The 12471-nt window shown below is 35.0% G+C and overlaps 2 protein-coding genes across 5 annotated transcripts in view; one reads left to right on the forward strand and one right to left on the reverse strand.

Moving 5' to 3' along the window:
- The window catches only part of LOC128994096 (carnitine O-palmitoyltransferase 1, muscle isoform-like), a 45143-nt gene extending 39324 nt beyond the window's left edge, over positions 1 to 5819 (forward strand). For all 4 annotated transcript variants that reach the window (XM_054418355.1, XM_054418352.1, XM_054418356.1 and 1 more), the window contains exons 16-18: positions 1405 to 1554; positions 1901 to 2110; positions 2639 to 5819. In XM_054418355.1, the coding sequence (XP_054274330.1) occupies positions 1405 to 1554; positions 1901 to 2110; positions 2639 to 2740 (462 nt within the window). In that variant the 3' untranslated portion in view covers positions 2741 to 5819. The remainder of the gene's footprint in view (positions 1 to 1404; positions 1555 to 1900; positions 2111 to 2638) is intronic.
- A 1076-nt stretch (positions 5820 to 6895) lies between these two features.
- LOC128994418 (ATP-dependent zinc metalloprotease YME1L-like) lies at positions 6896 to 9224 on the reverse strand. Its single transcript, XM_054418975.1, has one exon. The coding sequence runs from the start codon at positions 9079 to 9081 to the stop codon at positions 7015 to 7017; it is 2067 nt and encodes a 688-aa protein (XP_054274950.1). The 5' UTR covers positions 9082 to 9224; the 3' UTR covers positions 6896 to 7014.
- Positions 9225 to 12471: the final 3247 nt, after the last annotated feature.

Below are 12471 nucleotides of genomic sequence, written 5' to 3' on the forward strand. Positions count from 1 at the left end.
CGGGTTAACCGAAACGGTTCCATAAAATAATACAGGGCTAAAATATAAGTAATACGTAATGTAAAATGCTTAAGTAACTTCAGTTGTTTAGTTTAAAGTATTTTCTAACCCTTTGTAACATTTCTGTAGCTGAAATAAAATACTGTTTTTCTTAAATTTATCTTTTCTTGTAAACAAAATTCTGTGTACAATGTATATTATTTTCCCTTTTTAAAAGTAGCCGAAATTTATTGTTTTATTGTGCGGATGATGGACTCAATCCCCAACCACAGGCATTAGCCCATTTGGGGATTACATTTCAGTAATTGTTGTTTGTACCATTGTAACTGATGTACTTTAATGAAATAAAAAGGATTCATTCATTCATTCATTCTGTATTATCTTACTAATATTATAAATGTGAAAGTTTAGATGTATGGATGTATGGATGGATGTATGTTTGTGACAAGTGAACGCAAAAAATACTGGTCGGATCGGGCTGAAATTCGGCATGATGATAGCTCATATTCCCGATTAACATATAGGCATATTTTTATCCCAAAAATCCTTCCGGGCTCCGCCCCAGTGGCTCTGGAGTTTCCCATGTTAAACTTATGAGAAATGGAATTAATGAATCTTAACAGCTGTTTCAATTAAACAAGTTGGTTCTGTTCTATGATGTTCAATAGCATTAAAGTTACAAGGATTACCAACAGGGTGCAGCACTATTATTTCTTTTACATTTATGACAACAGCTAATTTGCAACCAAAAGGTGTGTGAGCGTAGCGAACGAACTCCAATCTAAAGGTGAGTGAGCGTAGCGAACGAACTTCAACCAGGACGTGATTGAGCCATGCAAACGAGATCATCTTGAAAATTAAGAAGTTAAACGGGGCAAAGCCCGCGGGTTACAGCTAGTATAGACATTGTTTTATATTCATTTTCCCAACTCCCCGTGGTAAAAAATAGGCTATATTTAGCATATAACAGGTTAACCGAAAAATTGGTTATCCGAAACGGCTCTCCCCCTTTTATTTTGGTTAACCGGGGTTCTACTGTACTTAAAATCTTTTTTATAAAAAGGTTACGTATCTAAGCTAGATTTAACACAAAAATGAATTAGTTCAGATGATTTTTGTTGTGTTACTACTGGTCATTAAATCCCATAGCTATTTACCTCACAGATTATAGTACTTGCCTTTCAATCAAAAGGTTGGTTTGATCCTGAGAAAAGTCATATAAGAAAGCAACGCCCTTTTATTTATTTATATTTTAAGCTATGAAATTTTAATGCAGGTGGGTGTAGAATGAAATCGAATGACCTGTGTTGCTTTCTGACTAATGAAGTCCAGCTAATTATCCAGACGTTGTTCACATATTGAGTGAAATGTTGTTATTCACATACTGAGTGAGTTGTTGTTCAGACAGAGGAGAGGATCAAGCTGTTACATGCAGCCTGTCAGCAACACCAGAGAGGCTACCAGGACGCCATGTGTGGTAAAGGCATCGACAGACATCTCTTCTGTCTCTACGTAGTCTCCAAGTATCTGGAGGTCGACTCTCCATTTCTCAAGGTATTGTTATAGGCCAGTAAAGTCCCACTCAGCATTTGATAATCAAGCAGTCTGCATGTTTCTGCTCTGAAATCCACACAACCATACACTGTTTTTAATTAAGACTGTGAGCAACAGCAGTGTGGGCAGTAGTGAACTGTAGAATCACATAGCTTCAACATGTAACATTGCTTTTACCATTTGCACTAAGTCGCAAACCATTTTACAAAATTTAGACTAAAATACTTGCGTTTCACTTTTATTGCCATCACAAAAGGTATACTAATATGATCATGAAAAACTATGAATGAATTCTCATAAAACAGTGAATTTAATTTTCAAGTTATGGAGACACTGACTGTTGTAGGAGGTGTTGAGTGAACCGTGGAGACTGTCTACGTCTCAGACGCCTCACGGACAGACGTCTAAGCTAGACCTGCGCAAGTACCCTCGCTGCATCTCTGCTGGCGGAGGCTTTGGCCCTGTAGCAGACGACGGATACGGAGTCTCCTACATCATCGCTGGGGAGGATCTGCTGTTCTTCCACATCTCCTGCAAACGTAGCTCCAACCAGACGGTGAGTAACACAGCAAACAATACGGTCAAGTGGCAAGGCGTAAGCTAACCGATGAATTCTTGAAAAATTACAAACATTCAGATTCCTCATATCTCTTATGAAAAGTGATCAAAGGAAAAGAGCAGCAAATTCTTTTGAAAACATGTTTGAAATATTCACTTTTTACGCTCGCTTGGCCTCATTGTTTACCTTAGCTTTAATATTGCTAAATCAGATGTATCTGCCACTTGTATGGCCAGTACCATCGGTAATTTTCTTTTTGTTTAAATATATTTTACTTCCATTACTTTTATCTGTTGACACTCTCGGTTCGGTGGGCCTGCAATTTATTGTGTAGGCCTACCATTAATAATCAATTTCAACATAATATGTTATGTGTTATGTTGCCTTTCAAAAATAACTAGAAATCCATGTAGTGTAATGTAGATTCTTTAAAAATCTTAAATTCTAAACTGTTACATATTTGAGCTTTCCAAACTCCCTGCAACTTCACTTACATAACAATGACAGTCAGTTGTGTTTGTTTAGAACGCAAGTAGATTCGCCCAGCAAATAGAGCGAGCATTGGCCGACATGAGGAATTTGTTTACGGATTGGAAGGAGCTACAAAAGAAGTCAAAGACCCAATAACAAACACTGAACCGTACAAAAGCATCGGCGGTGCACTAGTTTCTTCGGGGAGAAGGTTTTCATCAACTAGTACAAACTTAGGCAATCATATCTACTTAGAAGCTAGAACTTATGACTGTTAGATTCTACATGATGGTAAAGTGTTCTAAAGAATCATCACAAATAATAGTTCATATGTCGTTAGGTAAGTTTTATGATTTTCTTTTTGTAGAGATGAACATGTGCAGAGTTTTGGATGTTATGTTTTTGACCCTGTGCTCTATATCGTGGTTTGAGTCTTGTTAGTTGTATATCACTGATTTTACTGATAAAACTCGACTTTTTAAGTCAATCTTTTTTAAACCTGATGGTGGTATTTTGGGAAAAAAACAATTAACGCTGCGCTTAAATTTTTTATTACAGGGTGTCCCATTAGTAAACAGTCTAACATTCTGAAATTTTTCATTTTACCAAGTTGATTTTTTCTAACATAGGTTGTTTGTACCTTAACATACTAAGTTTTCTAAAGATCGGTTCAAATAATACAAAAATAAAAATGTTTATGTGAAAAATACAAAATGACGGATACCTGTTTAACGAAGCGATTTTGTGAAAAATATTATTCCTGATTAACTCTTTATTTTACCTCTCAAACTATTTCCCGGAGTTTAGCTTTTTACTTATAGGACACCCTGTATAATAATTGAAAACTCATCTAAATATCCCAGTAACATCTAAAGGAGATCTTAAAATAAGCAAACAAAAATATTTTGTTTGCCCAACCTGATCTAGGGAACCAATCAAAATATAGTTTTAGTCAATAATAAATTTAACTATTAATTTTAAACATTCAATCATGTATCTGGCCGCCTATGTATACTTTCTATCTAGTATTTTGTATTTAATGGAAAGTTTTAATTATCAGTAGCAAATTTAACACGTAATTAAATCTAGTATATATATTCCTGTAGAAAAAATGTTTTTTATTAGAAACGAAAACTTCTTTAGGTAATGTTAAAATGTAAGTGCGATGAGATATAAATCCTTAATTTGAAATAGGTCCACTTATTTTTTGAACAAATTTTTGTAGAATTACCAAAGATAGTGGCACTTTGGGTACTCTGTCAATGATTTTAATATTATAATATAACTTTATTAGACTGGATTTGATAGAATAGGAAATATGAGAGAGTTTACTTTATTCGTTATGTAGAATTCAAATCAATTTACATTATAAATTACTGACTGTGAGTCATTAACAACAAATCATTACTTGAGGTCAGTTTTACCATAGACAAAAAGAATTAAATATAGACCGTCAGCTGTGCTACGGTTACCATAGGTTCTGGCGCACATGCTACGTAGCTACACGGCACTCCCAGCGGTGTGCGCCAGAACCTTTGGTAACCATGGTAACTGAGCACGGCTGACAGTCTATATTTAATTATTTTTGTCTATGGTTTTACTTGTAACGCCACCTACTTCACTAATAAATCAAAAAGTTTTGAAACATATCAGTGTAACCACTGGACCAGTATTAAATCCGTAGTATTTTATATACTTTTTTAACCCATATATATTGAACATCAGTATTTTAAAGAAACATTGTCAATTTATAGCCTACTATCACAACTGTCGAGCGTCAGAAGTATTAAATGTTTTTTGTAATTCTGTTTTTTTATTGTTTATATTCACATTTAAACATTTTTCTGATTAGTTTATACCCAGTTTATATCAGTATCAAGATGGAATAAGAATATTTATACTTTTTTAAATATAATTGTGAACTGTATACAACTTATACGAATAATAGAATAGTAGTTCACGCAACGATTGCGTAAAGATGGTGTTAACGACACAAGTAGAAAATTTAAGGTACGAGCCTTAAAAACTTCTACAAGTGTCGTTAACACTATTTATGCGAGTTGCGTACACTACTTTACCTACGACAGTGTTTTAATTGCTAAAATCACTACTCATAACTTCTAAGAGAGGTTATCTTTTCGTTTATAACCTCTCATTGCCACTGACAGTGATGCAACGAAACATTGTACCAAACACTAATTGTACCAGTCAACAATTAAATTGGCCTGAACAGCTGATTAGTTGAAGTTTGAATCATTACAATTTTACTTCACTCTCAATCCTTGAATCTCATTGGTCCGTTACCCGTGTTGTTATGAGTAAAACTATGTTGTTATGAAAGTAAACAATGCTGTGATTAGAAAACTTTTCAATTCTAAGAACTAAACTGAAACGGCTACTTAAAAAAACGGTCGTAGGTAAAATATTCTTTAAGCATGTATTTCAATATTAGTATAAGACTGAATGGTTTATGGTTTTTGTGGAAGACCAAGAGTTTATGTGCATGATTAAAATATGATTTTATTACTCACACATTAAATTATTGAATGAAATGCTGCCAAAAACGATTAAACATCGGTTCGACTGATTGTTGCCTTACGGCTGATATCAGCCTGATCATTCCGAGTGTTCATTTACTGGTTCTATACTAACATAGCGTATTGTAATAGTATGTAGCATTGTATAGCTGTATACTTTATTTGATATGGTGCTGTATGCAAGTCCAATGCAAATGTATAGAAATTTGTGTAAATTTGCTACTCCCCTGAGCTTTAAGGCAAGATATTTAGATTGTGTCGGTTTGATTTTGCTTTAACTTTTATATAATTAAGTTGGACATATTCGATCTGTGAAAATGTTTATTGCAAATTGAGCTGTTGTTAGAGGATCGAGAAGTAGTTTTTTAAATTTTATTATAATCATGTTAACTTAAAGTAAACATTGATTTTATGTTAAACCATTTTATAGATAGGCTACCTATAAGAAAATTATTGATCATTATCCATAGTGTTTTTCTAACTTTTTTTGAAGTAACCTTAAAGCTCATAAAATTAATACCTTTTATATGTATTTGTTAGAGGTTTAAGCTACACAAGCAATGCAATTCTGATTGTAAATTATATACGTATATAAATGGACTCTAATAATACTATGGTGATGTATCTGTTGTTTTTAGATAATTGAATTTATGTACATCGATTGTTGTGTCATTAAACTTATTATTTCTTATTGTTGATGCTGGTGCTTTGTTTTCTTCAATAGATTACAAGTAGTTTAAAAAATATTTTAAATTAAAAGTGTAACCTAATTTTATAATCCTCAAATATGTCTGTTGTAAAAGGGCCAAAACAAAACTAATACCATTTATTTTGGATACTGTAAGACTTAGGACTTGCAAGACTTGATGTGTATTCCTCTATATTATCTAAGGGTACTCTGTTTTGCATACTTTACTCCTTGCTTGAAATATCAATAATGGTTTACAATAGTGATGTATCGATTCCAAAATTTATCGATTCTCGATACCGATACCGTTTATAGACTCTACTAAGTTTGTCTTCTGCGGTCACAGAAACTTTGTCGTCACCCGCGAGCTGCAAAACCGCTAATCTTTGCAGGTATCGGAATCGCCATAGACTTTTGACGATCTACTCTTGATACCGATACCAATATAAAAATATTGGTGGTATCGAGAGTTTACAAATAGACCATTTTGACTTTCAGAAGTGATTGAGTTATTGAAATCAGAAGTGATGAATAGTAATCAGATAACATACTTAACAAGTATCGTACAGATCCAATGACCAAGGACAGCTAAGTCTAGTTTTATTAAACATTAAAACAGCCTACAAAATTTTCTCAAAACTGAACATGCAACTTTATTATGCCATTATTCCATATGCCACATTATGCCATTTGTTTAATTTATTTCATTACTTTTGACTCGACATTGAAGCAGGTATGGATACTATAGTTTGGCCGCTTAGAAAACGACCTGCGCGCTAATGCTAAACCAATGCTGGAGGAGGTCGCTTTCTAAGCGGCCGAACTATACATAGGCTATTTTAAACCTGAATATAACTGAGTAAAAGATAAGTGTAAAGTTTAATTACATGCCTTTTATAGGTTTGTTACTGATTCAGACTAGCTGTTTCTTTAGAGTTTATTTTCCTACTATGCGTTTCTTTGAGCAGGAACTATTATTAAGGCGAGTACTAAAACCAACCAAATCACTTAAAAACTAAAGTAACCAATCACTTATGGTATCAAGGAGAAACAAGTAAGTTATAGAAAATGGGTGTAAAACAAACATTGCAGGGTTAATCAATTTATTTTTGTTCATATGATTAGTATTTATACTAACCTCCAAAACACTTGTGACACAATAGCTAGTTATATAATTTATAATTTCTTACTCCACCGATTAAGATTTACTTCTGTTGCGGCTTCCTAATAGTCTTGCCTTCCATGATTAAACTAATCTCATCCGCATCGAGTGTTTCATACTTCAAAAGAGCTTCAGACAGCTCTCTATGTTTGTCCTTGTGAGTGATAAGGATGTTTTTAGCTCTTTCGTAAGATTCTTTCAGGATTTTTTTAACCTCTGCATCTATCAGATTTGCAGTTTGAGGACTCATCAGGGTCCGGTTGCTGTAACTCGATAACCCCACTTCCTCTGACATTCCCCACTTTTTAACCATCTCCGAAGCCAGATCAGTTGCTTTCTCCAAATCACTAGATGCTCCAGAGGTAACCTTTTCTGTTCCAAATATGAGTTCCTCAGCGGCCCGGCCCCCCATCATGGTGTCGATCATGGCTAGTAGTTGCGTCTTTGTCACATGGTAAACATCTTTGCTGGGGATGTAAGACGTGTGTCCCAGAGAAGACCCTCTAGCAACGATTGTCACTTTGTGCAGAGGTTGTGCGTGTTCTGTGAAGTAAGCCACCACAGTATGTCCGCCCTCGTGGTAAGCTGTGATCTTGTTGGTTTCTTCATCTAGTATTTTCGATAGTTTCTCCGGTCCCATCAACGCCTTATCTCTAGCGTATTCTATATGCTCTGTACTGACGAGTTTTGCTCCCAACAAAGCTGCTCTCAATGCGGCCTGGTTCACCATGCTCTCTATGTCTGCTCCAGTAAAGTTGGTTGTTCCTCTTGCGATTTTCTCTACATCGATATCACCATGGGGCACTTGACCCAAGTAGTGATTGAGCAGCTCTGTTCTACCTTTGTAATCCGGGACAGAAACGTTTACTTCAACGTCAAACCTTCCTGGCCTCAGGAGGGCTGTGTCTAGATCACCTCTCCTATTTGTTGCTCCTAAGACGATAATTCCGCTGTTGCTTTTAAACCCGTCCATTTCTGTCAGTAACTGGTTGATTGTGTCGTTAGCGTGTGGATGCATAACACTCGATGTTCGTTGTTTTCCTATAGAGTCAATTTCGTCAATGAATATCACACATGGAGTGTTTTCCTTGGCTAGTCTAAAAAGGTCTCTAATCCTCTTCGCTCCGAGGCCGACAAATATTTCATCAAACTCAGCTCCAGATTTGCTGTAGAAAGGGACTCCAGCCTCCCCAGCAATAGCTTTTGCCAAGAGAGTCTTGCCTGTTCCTGGTGGACCGACAAGAAGAATTCCTTTTGGTAGTTTTCCTCCGAGTTTAGTAAACTTTTCGGGATTTTTCAAAAACTCAACAACGTTTTTCAATTCCTGTTTCGCTTCGTCTGCTCCTTTGACATCACTGAATTTATGACTTAACTCCATAAATTCTGTTGACTCCGGTGACTCAAACAGAGAACCTAAAGAGCTCATATGTGAATATAAATATAAAATAAGCACCAGTGATGAGCCGATTGAAAAAAGTGATCCTAACAATGTGGTCCACTTTTTCCACCAAGGCATCTGTCCTGCTGTATCTTTGCCACTCACATAACCCTCCACATATGCAAGCAACGCTCTCTGGTGCTGTTCAGGGGGCAACTTCTCTTTTTCCAAGCTTTGGTTATAATCTTTCAAGTTTCTCATGGTTTGTTTTACCTGTGAGTCGATTCCAAAAAAGTTGTTTTGTTTTTCAGTGGATTCATCATTCTTTCGAGGTTTATTGGGCCTTAATGTTCGAAATCCATGAATTTGACTAAACAAATGTGCATGTCTGGTGTTTGCGAGTAAATAATTATTTTGTCCTCTAAAGTTTAAGTTCAGTGTTGAATATGTTGCATTTGTTGAGAGTAAATCATATTTTGTGATTTTTGATAACAACTGCTGAACAGGTATTCTTGATGTTGTCGGTTTTTTACTTGAAAACAAGTTGTCTTTACCTTTTTTAAATATGTTTATGATGTCCTGCACTTCCAAATTTATAGGTGAAGTTACCTTTGCAATGTTTTGAATGTTCTGTGGGGTCTTCGAAAGAACATTTGTATAACCACTTATTCCACGGCCCCAAACACAGCTTATGTTATGTAATGGAACATTGCTGTTCATATTTGGAAACATGTTTCAATATTTCAATTGATAAAAAAATACCACACTGTACGGAATTAAATGCATAATCCCCACTAAACTATTATGTAGGTATAAACAACTATTGTAAATTTAATTATTTTTCCTTGTTATTTGTTTTTGTATAATTGTGTTTGTGATTGATTATTTGAAAGATTTACTAACAGCTGTTGGGTGTTTTTTTCTAACAACAGGTTATTCAATGCAAAAGAAAGAACCATAGAGTTGTTTCATGGAAGAAAAACATATTCTTATTACATTTAATCATGGTCTATAATTGTTTGTGTATGTGAATTTCTTCCTTCAGTGAGTCTTACAGTCTTTCCCCAACCAATATGAAGACCTATTCTTATTGGTTCTTATTAAAAATTACTTATTTAAACGAAGACTGTCAATTCAATTCAATTCGTTTATTCACGGCAGAAGCCATTGTACAATAATGCCATTACATACGGGAGATAACAAGCAATAATAAATACTAAATAATACCACAAGCAATAACAAATACTAAATAATACAATAGGTGAATACAAGATGCATAAGGATAGTAATACTACTGAATAGAACATATAAAATTAGTAACAGGTGGACTATGAACAAAAGAAGCTAGCATTACAAAAAGATATGCAAGAGGATATCAGGTGACGTGCGAAAGGCATAATAATAATACTGAAAGAGAAACAAGATGCATACAAATCATAATAGCAAGACATGTAATAATATTAATAAATAGTGCCATACAATAGTGAGTAAAAATCAGACTCTGGACAAACCAAAAAAGAAAGAAGCTAGCATTGCAAGTAAAAGTACAGATGGTTAACGAGCAAAGAGATATAACTGAGAATGAGACACAAGATGCATACGATATATAATAACAAGACATAATAACAACAATAATAATAGTGCATACAATGGTAATAAGTAGCTCTGACCAAGACAAACACAATAACAGGATCGACATGAATGAGAGGTGATGTATAATTAGACCAAGCATGGTCATGATTAAAAAAATAAAAATTCAAAAAAAAATAAAAATTCAAGGTGCAACACTACATTGACTCACTACACGCTAGGCTCACAACACTCAAAAATGCATCTCTTCTGAAGGCAGTAGGACGAACCCCGAAGAACTCCAGATGGGCGTTGTTTCCGAGACGCATCAGGCGAGGTACAGGACTATGGTACATGTATGAGGTAGGGTAGTGCAGCTTGGCAAAAACGTTCTGTAGCCGTGTACTCTGAGGAACCTGGAAGTTCAACATCTGAAAAATCTCGGGGCATTCCACCAGGTAGTTGACAATTTTGTACAGGAAAATCAGATCTAATGCAGTTCGTCTTGATAAGAGCGGCAGCAATTGTAGTTGAGCTGCAATATGATCAGTATTAACATCCGTATAGCGAATCCCTGCTCGAACACCAACCAGGCGAAGGAAGCGCTTTTGAACCATTTCCAAGGAATTAATATGGCCAACTTGGAACGGAGACCATACAGTGGAGCAATATTCGAGAATAGGTCTCACCAAGGAAACATACAAGATCTTCAAAGTATTGGTAGAGAAAGCACCACTCCTTGAAATACGGGCAATTAAACCCAGTACAGAATTGGCCTTCATGCATATTCTCTGTATGTGTTCACCTGGGTCCAAAGTAGGGGTTATGTTGTCAAAGATTTCTTAGTTTTGAGGGTTCTTAGTAGGTTAAACAATCTGAACTCAATATGACATATAGACTCTATACTCCTGTAGATAAGACGTTCTACATAAAAATAGAAAAAAATAAGTCACAGCCACCTAGTATAATAATCACCCTTGCCAATTAATTACCCATTTAAAAAAGTCTTGGTATGTGATGGAAGTTTAGTGGGGAGGCGAATGGCCAAAATTCCAAAGTTGGCTCACCCCGAAAGGTAACAGGTGAACACTATGGTAGATGATATTGTATAGTAGTAGAGATGATATTTTGACTGGTGTTCACTCTGTATGAGTGGGACTCTCTTATCTGGACGCCATTTTCCAAAATGGCGGCTGTCAACGTTTGATCTTTGAATAACTCGAGCAAAAATGATCCGATTTTGATGAAATTTGGTATAAACGTTTAAACTTACATTTATTGGAATGAGTTCGAGAACCAGCATGATCGGACCATGGGAGAGGGGGTTTATGGGGGGTTTTATGGGGTAAAGATGGGATTTTCTTATTTTTTGCCCCCAAAGCACAACATTTTCCAATTTCTCTCTAAACCATTTTAAAGAACTTAAAAAAAGAAATAATTTAGTATATTAACGTTTTTTGTACCCTTATTGGTTACGGAGAAAATTAAAAAGTGTTATTTAAAATGCCCATGTTATTCTTATGGAGGATATTGTCAATTCTTGTAGTTTGCTTGTTTATGGATAAATTTTGATCAAACTTGGTAAACTTATTTATTTATACTAAACTATTAATATTAATATTCTACTAACATTCACACTTTATTAGCCTCCATGTAGCAGCAAACCTAGGTACTCGTTAAACCTAATTTTATTTAAATTGAATTAATTTAAATGCAAATCAGGCAAATGGAAATTCGCTTAGTTTGCAGGTTCGCTGTGACGGGGGTATTTTATTCTCAAAATTTTTTCCTAACCCTAGTGGGTCAGGAGATATAAGCATTTAAAGTTGGGGTTTCCTCCAAGATAAATACATTGATCCGTTTTAACTGTCACTCTAATGTATTTTCTGTGCTATTCCGTTGCATTTCTTAAGAGTGCAAAAACTTTTGAATTGGCATATAATAACAAAGCTAGATTATCAGGCACATCTCAGATTCGCACGATGCGTTAAAATATTAAAAGTATCGTAGTAAAGTTTTTATTTGGTGTATAATTATTGAAGATTGAGACAGCTGATTTTAAGAGAATCAGTAGGGAAAATCAACTTGGCACAGGGTTTCAGTTGGTAATGTTTAACAGCTGTTGACCGTTGACATATGATTATTGAAGATGATTGTTTCATTTTTGTATCTGTTTAATTATGTGATGAAAATGATTCAGTTTGATTGTTCAGTTAGTGTATTTCAGTTTAGTGTATTATTTCAGTGGTGGTATTTCAATATACATAATTATACAAAACAAATATTACATGAAACATCTCTTAAATGGATCAGACATTGATACCAGTTGCCAGATTGCCAGTGAAGCGTAAAGTTTCGGAGCTAACAAACTGGGATTTATGCATATTTTACCAAGTAGTTGTATTTAATGAAAATCTCACAAATGGTGGCAAAGATGGAATAAATCGAGTTGGACACTATAAACGTTTGTCTTACAGTGATGTAAATAATTTGGATGTATTGAAGCGTCTCAAGCCAGACATAGAAATACTAAAGCTAAAAGATCCGAAATTG

Source organism: Macrosteles quadrilineatus, unplaced genomic scaffold, assembly GCF_028750875.1.
Source record: "Macrosteles quadrilineatus isolate MER2022 unplaced genomic scaffold, UCM_ALF_1.0 Scaffold_5__1_contigs__length_97177068, whole genome shotgun sequence".
NCBI classification, from domain to species: domain Eukaryota; kingdom Metazoa; phylum Arthropoda; class Insecta; order Hemiptera; family Cicadellidae; genus Macrosteles; species Macrosteles quadrilineatus.

Excerpts from the sequence above, each read along its gene's own strand:
- LOC128994418 (XM_054418975.1), bottom strand. The coding sequence starts at position 9,081 with ATGTTTCCAAATATGAACAGCAATGTTCCATTACATAACATAAGCTGT.